The sequence below is a fragment of the Fukomys damarensis genome, unplaced genomic scaffold (genome assembly GCF_012274545.1).
Source record: "Fukomys damarensis isolate Sample0158 unplaced genomic scaffold, DMR_v1.0_HiC HiC_scaffold_1, whole genome shotgun sequence".
NCBI classification, from domain to species: domain Eukaryota; kingdom Metazoa; phylum Chordata; class Mammalia; order Rodentia; family Bathyergidae; genus Fukomys; species Fukomys damarensis.
Genome location: NW_022900913.1, coordinates 415,416 through 429,037, shown reverse-complemented (window position 1 = coordinate 429,037; position 13,622 = coordinate 415,416). Strand labels below are relative to the sequence as shown.

At 58.6% G+C, this 13,622-nt stretch overlaps 1 protein-coding gene across 2 annotated transcripts in view; it reads left to right on the top strand.

Annotated features, from left to right (window-relative positions):
• Tppp (tubulin polymerization promoting protein) overlaps positions 1-13,622 on the top strand; it is a 22,310-nt gene that overhangs the window by 1,914 nt on the left and 6,774 nt on the right. Inside the window, exon 2 of one of the 2 annotated variants that reach the window (XM_033767537.1) lies at positions 6,142-6,459. In XM_033767537.1, the coding sequence (XP_033623428.1) occupies positions 6,146-6,459 (314 nt within the window). In that variant the 5' untranslated portion in view covers positions 6,142-6,145. Of the gene's footprint in view, positions 1-6,137; positions 6,460-13,622 lie in introns of both variants that reach the window. The other variant, XM_033767549.1, reaches the window with a different exon arrangement.

Sequence of the window (13,622 nt, the reverse complement as noted above, 5' to 3'; positions counted from 1 at the left end):
GGGAGGCGCGCGCAGCTGTCATCGCCGCAGGTGACCGCGACGCCCGAGCTACCTTTCTGGGGCGCGCTGTCCGTGCCTGGAGCGGTCCTAGTTGCCTAGCCCGGAGGCCTGCAGGGTCGGAGGTGCGATGCAGGGGCCGAGAAAACCCTTGGTTGGGAGTGGGAGGTGGGGGTCAGGCAGAGTGTGGTGGGGCCCCAGGCTGTCCTTGGTCGTTTTCCTGAATCTTGGGAAATGCACCGATCCCAGGAGAATTTCTTCAGGGAAATATAAGGCGCCTGTCCCCGGGGAGGTTGGGGAGCAATCGGGAGCTGCTGATCTCCCTGGGCGCCCTCCTGGTCCCCGGATGCTGAAAAGAAGCAGCTTCCAGGAGAGGCAGCCAACTTCGGTGGCCTATTTATAGCAGCTGATGCTGGTGAGACAAGCCAGGAGGAAACTGTGGCCCACTCGGGACCTCAGGCACCCTGAGGTGCACCCAGTGCCCTCAGCCAGCAGCCCAGAGTGGCACCTGCCCTCTCCCAATGTCCAGCGAGAGAGAGCTGTTTCCAAGAAGGAAGGATGGCGCTGCCCTCTGCATCTGGGGCTCAGACAGGTCCCCCACCCCCCTGGAGGTGACCAGCGTCCTCCCTGTGGGGGCAGCCACCACTCCCAGGCCTCTGCATCCCTTAGCCCTGAAAATGCATCTCTCACCCAGTTACCATGCCTTAGGCACCCCTCCCCCACAGGATCCTGCACCGCAGTGTTCCCAAGATATCCCTCACCCTCCCCGCAGCATCTCCCCATCTCAGCTGAGTACACCCCTCAGGGAGCGAGTCTCCTCTGGTCAGACCCTGGAAATGGCTTTGATTGGCCCTGCTGGGGCCCAGAAAGGGCATGGGCTGTGGTCAGTAGTCCCTGAGATTTCAGGGAAGACACATACAGTGGCTGTTCCCACATCTCACTTCCCAATCAAGATTTAAGGTGCCTGGGTCCAAATCCTTCCTTAACTGAGCAACAACCTGCAGGAACTCGGCTGTGAGCTGTAATGTCCAGATGTCCAAATGCACAGCTTTCTTTGGGTAGGAAATAGAAGAAGTCTTTTCAAAAGAGATGACAAGGGTGCTTCAGGAAGCTCACCTCACCTTACCTCCCCTGCTGGGCTCCTGTGACCCACCTCCTCCGGGACCTGGCCAAGCAGGCTTCCCAGGCCACCTCTGGTGCCTGGTGGACCAGCGACTTCAGCTGCCACCCACACATCTGTCGGGATGGGGGTGTGTGATCTTGTTCACAGTCACGGCTGTGAGATGTACACTGGTGGGGAATGTCATTCTTCCATACTTGCTTGGCCACGGTGTCCGAGCGGTGTGACATGCTGCACTGTGAGTATGCCACTGACTCTTGGCTTTGGTTGTTCCCAAGTCCAGGGTGCTCTGGAGCATGTGGCCGTGCCTCAGTCCAGAATTGGGGTTGTTGGGCCCCGGGTAATGGTTGTCTTCAAATTTAGTGGACAGGGCCCAGCAGCTTTCCAGGGGGCTAAACATTTGCCTTTCCACCTTCCCTCTGCCATTACAATTTGAACCCTGGAAGGAGTGAGCTACCATCTGATATTGGGACTTTCTGCATCTTTCTGATTCTGCCTTCTAGGCACTTGGCCATCTCTTCTTGTTGAGTTGTCTGCCCTTGTCCTACCCATCCATGGAGGTACTCAATGTACTCTGGGCAGGCCAGCATTTGTCATAGCAGTGTCTCTTATATGGGAATTTGCCTTTTCATCCTCTTAACACTGTTTTCGTGGGCAGAAGTTCTCGATTTTGATCTGGGGACCTTCAGGGAGAGTGTGTTTCCTGTCTTGGGGGATGACCCCATTGCACATGCGTGCAGTTGACAGAGTCTCCTTGAAGGCCCCATGCTCCCGGGCCTTTCCTCACCTCTCTGTGTGTCCTTTTCCTGTACCCCATATTCTCTGCTTGGACACGAGCTGTCATAAAAGACAGATTGATGTCCTGTGGTGGCCTCCTGCTGAAAGCCCATCCTACTTGAGCTGACCCCAGGGCCCTGGGGAACTCCTAGCATTTCCCTGACTGTCCTCTGGCCCCCTGTGCCACATCTCCATGGGCTTGGCCTCTTCTGTGCCCCTGGTGAGGCTGCCCCCTCTCTGGGTCCCCAGGCTACATCTGAATCCAGGCCACTGACAGAGGGACACACACTGAGTGGCTCAACACAGCACAGCCCTTGTCCCTGGAGCCAGAAGGCTGGCTCTCAGAGTGAGCAGGACCCCTCCTGGTGGGCCTGGTGTGTCTGGCTTGTGGTCACATCACTCTGGTGTTCCTAGAACAGAACCCCTGAGGCTGGGGATTTAAGAGCAATGACGTAAAGAGCAGAAATGCCTTTCTCACAGAGCCAGAGGCTGGAATCTTGGAGCAGGGCCCTGCAAGTTGCTGTCTGCTGCGGGTGGCTCTCTTTCAGTTCACGCCCTGCTGCTCATATCTCAGGGATGTCCATCCACGAAGGAGGGGCTCAGCTGGACCCTGTGTGTGGGGCTGCAGGACAGCAGCCTTTGTGGGGCTCTGGTCCCCAAAGCAGGTGGACGTCCCGATGGGGCTGAGGAGGCCAAGGGGGCTGAGCCACCTCTCAGAGGACTCAGGAGCTCAGGCACATGGATGCCCACACCCACACCCACACCAGGGACACTTTGCCTGGGCAGGCCAGGCACATGGTCAGTTCTGGCCCCGGGACAGTGGCAGTGGATGACCAGTACCCCTACCACCCATTGTCAGCCCTGCCTGGCTCCCAGGTCTGGGGTTAGGAAGTGTGGACCTGTGACAAGCAGTGCTTGCTACACCTTGCCCCCCCACTGCTGGGCACAGGGACCAGCATGGGGTTTGGTTTCGTTCTTGGGTCACTCTGAAGGGCAGCAGCCTGGCCTTGGGGACCTGTCTGGACAGCAGCCTGAGCTGTCTCCCTGTTATGCGAGCCCGCTGTGGGAGCCAGGTCTGGGCATCTGGGACTTGCTCTGTGCCCAAGTGTAGAGGGCTATCATATTGATTATGCCCAAAGCAGGCTGTAAAGAGGGACACCGAGGGACGTGAAGGCAGAAAAGGCCGGCTTTGTACTAGGCTAGGACAAGTGGCACTCACATCGAGTGTCCAGGGTGGAGTGGGCAAGTGGCCATGTCATGATAAAATGAACAATGGCCGAAGGGCTGTGCTGTGCGTGAGTGGGCTTGAGCTGAAGAGCCGCTTCACTGGGGCGGTGCAGCCTGGTGTCCAGCTCCAAGCTGCCTCATCAGAGCCTGGGCTCAGGGCCTCACATGACCCAGAGTGGCCTCCCCACGCGTCCAGATGGGAGGGGAGGGCTCTAGGGACACTGTCCGATTCTTCTCCTTTGACGAACATTTCTCTCCCAGCCTCCAGGGTGCTGTGGTCTCCCCAGCTGCTGTCCCCTGGCATCCCCAGCCATGAAGGCCTTGGCTCCCAGGAGCCCAGCCAGGGGTCACCGGAGTCTCTGCTAGGCTGAGCATCCCTCGGGGGTCTGTCTTATCTGTGCCCGCCCTTCCCCTGACACCATCAGCGAGTGCCCTCCTACTTCCTTCCTCAGCTCAGTGTCTCGCAGCTCCAGCCATGATTGACTTACTGACTGCCTTTTGGAGCAGTGCCAACGCCAGATACCGGCTTCCTGGCCTCTGGCACAGGTGTGATATTTCCAGTTGTCCCTGCACAGCCCAAATGTGTAAGAACAGGGGTATAGGGACTCAAAGGGGCTGGGCCCCCTAGCCCTGTCCAGGGCTCTTCACTGCCCCAAAGCCTGTTGAGGAGCCCAAGGTAGACAGGTGAGGATGGCCTGGGCCTGCAGGGGTAGCGGGGAGGTCTTCCTGCTGGGTGGGCTCCCAAAAGCCCCCTGCTACCAATGTCCAGAGCCCTTCTCCCGAGGGTCCACCACCAAGGGTGGAGTCTTCACCCCCAGAAGCAGGCGGTGATGACAGGTACTCCTCCATCTGGTCCCACATGTGCCTCGAAGCCACAGTGCAGTCTCCGAATGTCTGGCCACAGTGCAGGGCCTGGCAGCGACTCCGGCACCTCAAGGAGGGACAGCCCTACCCTGGCTTCCCAGGTAGACAAATTCCAGCCTCCCTTGCTTAAGTAGGATGTTCCCAGGCATGGTGCTGGCTCTGGCCATGCAGACAGAGGCCTCTGGGTGCCCCTCAGAAGGTCTATGATCAGAGTCCCTATGTGCCTGCTGGTGTCCCCAACCTAGCCATTTCTCAAAGGATGTTTTGCCTTCACATTCCTGGTGGGCAGCAGGTACAGCCACAGAGCACTCTTCTCTGCCAGGGCAGTTGCTGGGTGATGAGCGAGGGGCTCGGGGTCAGCCGACAATGTGGGGGACAGGGATCTGACCAGAGGCCCCTGTTCATCATGGGCTCCTCCAGTGCAGGCCCCCGGGTGGATGGGAGCCCCCAGCTGGTTTGGTCCAGCATTGCCTGGGCATCCTCGGACACAGGGACAGGTTTTGGGGAGAGCAGGCCAGAGCCCTAGGATCCTGCAGCCCTGGAGGGGTGGCAGCTTACAGTGTTGCAGGGTCCCTTTGGGAGCTGTGGGGTGTAAGAGCCTACCTGGCCGAGGGTCCTTGGAGCCTCTCCTCCCTGGAGCGGCTGTAATTCCACCTGCCCTGGCCTCCCCTGGCCTCCTCTGCAGATGCAAATCTGGTAACCCAGCCTCTCTCACGCCCTGTGGATCAGTTACTGGTGCTGTCCTCTTTTCCCCAAGGGGAGGTGGCTGTGCTGAGCCTTTGAGTCCTGGCCTGGGCTGACGCTGGTGCTGTCCCCCTCCCCGTCACCACCTTGAGCATGGTGGCGGGGCTGGGTGGGAAGGCACTTGCCAGTAGGGGTTTGGTGGAGGCACATCCCTGCTGCACGTCCCTGAAGTCAGGCTGAAAGGAGAGGTGTTTAGGTGCAGTGCCACGGATACAGGACATACCCTTGGGGGCAAGGTGCACTCCTGGGGAGTGGGGCCTGCCTGCCTGGGGGAGTGGGCTGCAGGGTGGGGTTGGGAAAGTAAGGTGTGCAGGGACTGTCCAGCTCTCACGTCCTCTCCCACTCCCTCTACATTCACTCACTCCCTCTGCCCCACCCATTGTCACTGTCACCTGTGTCCCTTGCTTGGTCCTCAGGTTCCAGCAGGTAGCAGAGGTGGGGCTGGCTGTCCCTGTGGGATGCTGGGTATCAGCCCCATGGTGCACCTCTGCTCTGGCTCTCCTCTTGTGCCCCACTGATCTACAAAGGCCCAGGTGTGGGGACCTGGCCCTCAGGACCTGCCTGGAGGTAGAGCTTTCTCTGAGTGGGTCTGGCTGTTCTTTGGACTTGGTACAATCATGAGTTCAGCAGGAGCCACGTCCCGTGGCCCCTCGATGATGGAGGTGGCATTTGGTTGCTCTGGTGAAGGCCAGAAGGGGGTCTGTGAATCTCAGAGTTTGGAGGCAGGCATGGTGCTTTCTCTGCAGACCTCTGTGTGTGGCCATCAGAGCCCCTGCCCGTGTGCCTGACCCAACTGGTGCCTCTGGAGGGGGACATCCATGTGGCCCCAAGCTCCTAAGCCCTTTGCGGGGGGACACAGCCCCTCAGTCTTCTCAGCCCCAGGGGATGTCCCCTGCTGCCCTGCATGGACCAGAGCACTCCAACTCTCCCTGAACCCTGACACAGGCATGAGGGAGCCACATGTACCAGGTTCCTGGTTGCCCCTCCTCAGTGTCCCTAGGGCCATCCCACCCTGCCTGGGCCATGGCTCTGTCCTGAGCATGGTAGCAGGTGTCACATGGTGGGATGGACCCTATCACAGAGGTGGGCAACACTTTGCAGACCCTAGTGTCCCCCAGAGCAGCAGTGCAGGGTTGCTAAGGGAGGCAGCCGAACTGTGGCCAGTGGGGATGTGGCCAGCTCAGGCCCCAAGCTTCCAGCCTGGGCCCCTGGGCTGCAGTCCGCAGGTCCTGCTGCTGGACCCAGCAGCCAACTGACACTGCCTCCCAGGCATCTGGCTCCGGAGGGTCCTGGACCCTGCTGAGACCTGCCTGTCTCTGATGGGCCACTCCCTGACACTTGCTGCCACCTGCACCACGAGCCTCCCCTCCTGTGACCAGCCAGCCAGTGACTCTTTATTCTCTCCTCCCCAGCAACATGGCTGATGGCAGGGCCAAGCCTGCCAAAGCTACCAACAGGACACCCCCCAAATCCCCAGGGGACCCCGCAAAAGACAAGGCAGCCAAGAGGTTGTCACAGGAGTCAGATGCTGCCAGCGAGGGGGCAGCTGCAGCCCTGGAGCTCAGTGCCCTAGAGGAGGCCTTCCGGCGCTTCGCAGTGCATGGGGACACGCGTGCCACAGGGCGGGAGATGCATGGCAAGAACTGGTCGAAGCTGTGCCGGGACTGCCACGTGATCGATGGGAAGAACGTGACTGTCACTGACGTGGACATCGTGTTCAGCAAGATCAAGTAAGTGTGTGGAGAGGGAGCCCGGCGTGCACTCAGCTCCCGTCTCCCGCGTCGGGGCCAGGAGCAGGGTTCCCCAAGGTTCTGCACCCAGGCTGCACGCCGAGCCGAGTCTCGTGCGTGGCTCAGCCCTGCATGTGGTGCTGGGGGTCTGGCCTTAGTGTGACTGCTGCGCCTGCTCACAGGCCAGTGAGCAGTTACTGGACCTGCGTGGGAGCAGCTGTGCTGGGGAGTTTCCTCCCCTGTGTCAGAGTTCGCGTGGGACCCCAGTCCTGCACCCCTGCTGCCTCTCATCCTCTCCAGCCTCTTCTGCACCTCTCTCAGCTTTGGACTTGAAACAACACAACAAAGAGCAGCCACACACAAACACCTGTGGCTTCTGCAATGGTGGCATTGCACCCTGCTTGCTCTGTGTGTGTGCACACAGCTGTGATGGCTGGCATGGTCTTTATGGCTTCCTGTCACCATTTTTGCTGGTGGAAAGTCAGGTCTCCCAGGTGTGGAGGTAACTGAGGAGGTAGAGGTGGCTGGGTGAGGATGACTCAAGTTTGGGTAGTCATGCTGGACTGGCTGTGAACCTGCCCAGACCAGTCCTGAGTTGTGGCCCTCCCCATGGGCTGCATGGTGTCTGAACCAGAATCCCCGAGGACAGCTGAAGAATAGACTCCCCTGGGTGTCCCCTGACCTCTGTGAGGAGGCCGGGTGACAGATCCATCCTGGTGTGTGTGGGTCCTCGCTCTGTTCTGAGCCATCTCTGACTTTTGCTGCTATCTGTTACGGTTCAGTTGCTTGGGGCCAGAATGTGGCTCAGGGCTCAAGGTGCATGGCCCTTTACCACCACAGAGGCCACTGGGCTGAGCCCTTCCCTTCCAACCTCCTTTTGCCCTGGCTAGTGTCTTCTTGCCTCTGGGGCCTTGGGGCCTCTTCCAGTACCAGCTGTTGCTGGGCATGGGTTGGCTGGGGACCCCGTGCTCTCTGGGACATGGCCCTAGCTCTGTGGTGGTCAACCTGCGGCACGAGTGCCACATCTGGCTATTTCTTATCATTGAAAGCTCCGAAAGGTTTGCCATCACTGCCGTAGTTCTTCGCCTCCCCGCTTCATCAACAGCCGCTCTGAGCAGGCCCTGTGTCACCTCACAGGTCTCCCGGCCCCAGGAGGGCCTCAACACTGTTAATGGAGGTAGCCCCTCGTGGACAGACCTGGGGCCTCGGCCCTTTCAGTCTCGAGACTCCTCAGTGACTGACACATGACTTTGGGGACAGGCCTGCCTGTGAACCTGGGCCAAGGGAGGCCTCCCCAGGCTGTGTGTCCTCAGGCTTGTCATGGTGTGGGTCTGGGGGGCAGACCAACCCTGCTGTCCCTGCTGTCCCCTGCTGTGAAATGTGCAGCCTCCAGTAACTTCTGGCCTTACGTGTGGGTCTGAGTGGACATCCCAGGCAGGGATGGGCAGGTCCTCAGGCCTTTCTGGTGGTTAGCCAGCTGTGGGTGAGGGGCAGTTACGGCCTGGGCCTGAATGGTAGGGATCAGAGCCTGTGTGTGTTGGCTGGTGACTCCCCAGCAGCCAGCCATGGTGTGTAAGTGGCAAGGCCACATGCTCCATTTCCTGGCCGGTCTTCACTTGACTGGTGTCAGTCCCCAGGAGCAGATAGGCCCGAGGCTTGGCCCTTGGGAAAGTGCCTAGGTGGGAGCCTAGGGGAAGTGGCCTGTCCAGTGCCAGTACACCTAGGAATACCCAGTTCGGAAGATCTGCTTTTTGTTCTCCCGCTGCTGCACATGTGCACAGTAGGACTTTGTTTCTGCTCCCTCCTTGTAGGTCACAGCCAGTGTGGTCATGATTCTCTTGGAGGATGTGCGTCCTTCCTGCCCCAGGGGTGCTGGTCCCCCAAGAGTGAATCCCATTCCAAGGGCTTTGGCTGTTGGATGTAGGAGCTGAGGTATGGCTCACTTCCCGCTGTGGAGCCAGGCTCTGGGGGTGCAGGCGGAAGAGTGGTAGCTGCAACCCTAACCAGTGCCAGAGTGGGCTTAAGGTCATGATGCAGTCAGGGAAGCCAGGATGTTCCTTGCTGGACCTGTGGACCAGGTGTCCAGGTGGGCAGCCCCTGGGTCAGTGTCTGTGGGGTGATCAAGATGAGGATCCTAGGTGAGGGAGCCTGGCTGGGGTCCTTCAGGCCACCCTCGCCTCCTATGCCCTCGGCCTGGACTCCTCAATCTAGATTACTGGTCCCTATGAGCCCTCCCCCCAGGAGGCCCCAGCTCTGACAAGGGTCCCCTGACCTGGGTCCTTGTGACTCATTCCTCCCAAGGGGTCCCTTTTCTGCTTTTTTTGGGGGGGTATTGGGGATCGAACTCGGCCCCTTGTGCTTGCGAGGGAGGCAGCGGAACCACTGAGCTAAATACCCGGCCCAGGGGTCCCTTTTCTGGGGAGGGTTCCCTGATCTGGTCCCTGTGACCCTTGCCCCCTGGAAGTTTCTCTTCTGGGGAGGGTCCCCAGAATATGCAGGAGCGAGAGACCCCAAGTGTTATATCCTTGTCCTTCAGGAGCGCTGTAACCCCAGCAAGGTTTTGGACCTTGGGGTCCTGCAGGAAGGGCTGGAAGCTCAGAGCCACAGGCCACCCGAGATTTCCCTTTGATTTCTGAGGAATGGAGCTGTGATGGTCACTGGTCTTGCATTTTGAAGAGTGGGCCCTTCGAGGCCTGTAGGTTACCACAGAGGCCTCGCTTCCTTGGGGGTGTTGGGGACTGTGAGGAAGTCAACTAGATACTGCCAGGAAGTCACCACGTTGACAGCACTGGGGAGAAAAAGTCCAACTATTTCTGTTTTCGGGGCAGGTTGCCATGGCTCTGTGGGCGTGGCGCCAGCTGGGGTATCTGCAAGCCTTTGTTTAGGTCCTTGTCACCATGGCAGTGCTTGTTTGTTTTGATGTTACTATGTGTTAAATTTTAAACAAATTTCTTGCAGCTCTGTACCACATTTTATGGAAGACTACTGTTAACCTAGACTGCCCCTCCTGCGGGGACTGGAGGGACTGGTTCATGGGGACCTGGGTGGGGCCCATGGAGGCTGCAGGGCCATGGACCGCATGTCAAATGCGCCTGTGCACACCTGTGTGTCCATACAGACCTCTTTGTGTGCATGTGTGCATGTCTTGATGGGGCGGGGGACACATGGGGACCTGGGGTGAGCTTGTGTCACCCATGCCTCCTGCCTCTACGCAAGGCACAAGTGGGCAGCCCATGGAGTGCAGGGCCATGGACCGCATGTCAAATGCGCCTGTGCACACCTGTGTGTCCATACAGACCTCTTTGTGTGCATGTGTGCATGTCTTGATGGGGCGGGGGACACATGGGGACCTGGGGTGAGCTTGTGTCACCCATGCCTCCTGCCTCTACGCAAGGCACAAGTGGGCCCGCCTCACGGGGGAGGGGCAGCCTCCAGCCCAGGTGTGTTGCTGGGCCTCCAGCATGCTCTGCTGTGACTGCTCTGGTTTTCTGTTGACACCCTGAACCCTGTGGGGCCAAAGGATCACAGGTTAGAAAAGGAAGCCACACTGGCAGCCACTGCAAGAGAGCAGGCTCAGTGCCTGGGCAGCCAGCAGGACCCAAAGGGAACTTACAGCTGGGGAAGCTCAGTGTGGAAGTGGCCGACATGGCCTTCCATGCTGAGAGTGGAGCAGCGCAGAGGCCTGGAGGGCCCCAGCCAGCATGTGACTGGGGCAGCCTTGGGAGTGGAAGGTGCTGTGTGTGAGGCCAGCAGTCCACATGTCCCCCAAAGCCAGGTGACATGGACCACGGCCAGGCCCCTGGGAGCAGCATCCACCCAGCCTTGTCCCATTGTGACACCCAGGGCACTTTGTGCCCTCTGGTGAGGGGCTTCAGAGCCCAGGGAAACCCCCACACACAACTTGGCATGGTACGAGCTCCAGGAGGCTGTGAGCTTGCAGCCCTGTGTCCGTAGTGCCCCCTAGTGGTCATAGATGACAGTGCAGGACAGCCAAGGCTTCAGCCTGACTGGAGACTGGGGGTTCTGCCCTCCACTGGGTGCCAGACAAGCCACATGGAGCATCTCTGGCTGGGGGTGGGGGGTATCAGTGGGCTGGGGACCCTGTGGCCTTGTGGTCAAAGCCTCCCCAGTTCTTGTGTGCCTGCAGTGGCCAGGTGGGAACTGTCAGTTCTGGGGACAGGCCTCTCCACACATCTGTGTACAGACCCAAACACCAGGGACTGGTCCGCATGACCTGAGGTGTGAGTCTGTGGCTCATCTCCTGCCCAGGCTGGTGTAGGGGGTGGACAGAGGCAGCTGATCCCCGAGCCGCCTAGGGAGGTGTTGACCCTGACCCCGGCCCCTGTGAAAACGAAGGCACAAGGGAATGAGACATTAGGAGCCCTAAGGATGGGTCTGCTCCTCAGGCGCAAGGGAGCAATGCTGTGGCCCTAAGTGTCCCTCCATTTGGGCTGGTGATGCCTGGAAGCCAGACTTTTGGATCTCGGGTAGCCACCACATAGCCTGAGCAGTGCCTGGGGCTAGAGTGGGGTCATGGCTGGTCAGTGCACTGCTTCTTGGCCCCAGGGACACTCTGCCCATCAGCTATGTGGAGCATTTCTGGTTTCCTGAGATGGGACCCTCCAGACCCTGTATTTTCTGGGTGCTTGGGCTGGTCTGGTTATTGAGGGGGGGGTGATAAGGTGCCAGGGCCTTGGACACTGCCCCCCATCCCCCAGTGTCAGCCCTGTCCTGGAAGATTCCCCAAGCTACAGACAGGGCTCGATGGGCAGGAGGCAGAGGTGATGACTCCAGTGGGTTGCTGGACTGTTGGGCCTCCCAGAACACAAGTAAGAATTCCGGCCACAGGTCTGGGGTGATAGCCTGAGGCTTGGACGCGTACCCTAGGCCCTTCAGAAAGGCTTTCCACAAGGTGCATCCCCTCCATCCTCGGATTCGTGCTTGGTGCAGACTTGCTCTCTGCCCCACAGAAGCCCCAGCTTTCCCCTCTAGCCCCACTTGGTGGCTACTTCTGCAGGTCCAGATCTCTCCCAAGCCACCCCAATCCTCCAGTCCCTAGACGTCAGGTCCCTTTGCAAGAGGCTCATGGGCGGGCTGGGGGCTCTGCTGAGTCCACAGCTGGGGGTGACCTTGGTGGGTGACCCTGGCCCACACCTCTGGCCTGGGGTCTGCATTGGGATTTGAAGCCCCCTGCCAGGCCCTGTGTCCCCAGGAGCCCAGGCAGGTCTCATGCTGGCCGGAGGAAGCAGGGCCTGGAGAGCAAGCACAGGCTGTGTGCATGCAGCCACATCCTATGAGGCAAGCTGAGTGGCAGAGCCCAGAGTCAGGGCGGGGACTGCCTGAGCCCTGGGGATGCCTCTGGTCCCGAGGGCACTATAGAAAGGTTTGGTGGCAGGAGACCCTGCAGCAGGTCACTTGTCTCTGGGAAGAGAGAGGCATTGTCATTCTAGAACTTGGTGGGGACAACTTTGGGCAGGAGTGCCTGTCCGCTGCGGGGAGCTCTCCACAAGCCAGGAAGACCGGGCTCTCTCTCCGCTGCAGCGCAGAGGGGCTTGTGGGGATACAGGCTGCAAGAGGACTCAGAGCTGGATGCCTGGTCTGAATGTGACCTCTGATGAGGTAGCCCCTGCCAGGGCCCCATCCCCCCTGGTGGTGCCTGGTGCAGAGAATGTCCAGAGAGCTGTATGTCCCAGAGGAGGATCACCAGGCTGGCTGCTGGGCCTGGGCAGGGCCAAGAGTAGGAGACAAGAGGCCTTTCATGGCCCAGGACAGTGTTCCCAGGGGCCATAAACATCCCACCCCAGAGCCCAGAGAGGAAGAAAAGACTGTCACCTCCAGGCACTGCGGGGCTGCAGGGCCAGCTGCCCCAATGGCTGGCCACCCAGTGGTCACAGGGAGCAGCTGGTGTGTGTTGGGGCTCAGGACCGAGCAGTTGGATCCACCCTGACACTGCTGTCCGCTGCTATCACAGACGGTTCTAGAGTGTTCTAGGGCACACATTGCACTGTGAGGCCTGCTACCCCATTTGCCCCCTGGCTCAAGTGGGAGGCATCTGTGGGTCTCCCAGGGCCCATGGGTCTCCCAGGGGGACCTTCCTGTCCAGCTAACTTTCTTCCTGGCTATGGGGTGTTTGCTCAGAATGTCCCAGGTCTTCAGGACATATGAGTGAATCCTCTAGCTGCTGGTGAACACGCAGGGCTACTGGGCACTGCCTGGTGGCATCTTCATGTCTGGTTCCCAGCCCGGCCAGTTGGGGTCCACTGCGTTGTTGTGCACACCACTGGTTTGTCCTTGGAACCCAACATTTATCCAGCCACAGTCGAAGGGCACCTAGGTTGTTTTCAGGTTAGACAGGAGCGTTCACGTGTGGGGTTACGTGAGCACATCAGCCTTCGTTTGTCTTGAGTGAGAACCAGGAATGGGGCTGCAGGGTCTTCTGAAGGCTCTGGGATGGAGCACGCAGGCCCAGTGTCCTCAGCTTGGGCATGGCCGGTTCTCTGATGGCTCTGACCGCTCTGTGTCAGACGAGGGGCTGCCTCTGCCATGCACTTCTGCCTTCTGCGTGTCTTCTCTGGTGAAGTGAACAAATGTCTGAGAACTGCCCTGAAGGTTTTCTTTTTTAAGTTACAATAAAAACCTTTATTCAAGTTTGATTAGTACAGGTAAGATATACTGGAGTCACAAAACAGTATGCGTTAACAGGATACAGCAGTTCATAAAAGCTGAGTAACGATGCATACAAACTTCTTAAACGTTCAGTCACCTAAAGAGAAAATACACAGATGTATGGTGGATAAAACCGTATCTAACATGGAAACTACTATAGGACTCCTTCGACAAGTTCAACTTTTAGTGATGAAAGCTACTGTACCAGGCAAACAGCAGTCATAAACCCACATCTATCTAACAAGTCTGAATGGTGCAGAAGGACACAGCAGCATGAGTGAGAAGGCCCTTGCACAGCACAGGTTCTAGAGAGACACAGATTTCTACAGACATCGTTGTGTTACACTTTAAGGAAAGATTTCCATTTACAACTTCACATTAACTCATATAAAAATAACTTGACCCTACACAAAATGTCCTTTTAGCAACATTCAAAGAAACTAACTGGTACAATTTCCAATGTGGCAGAGGCAGTGAAGCAAAAAAAAAAAAAAAAA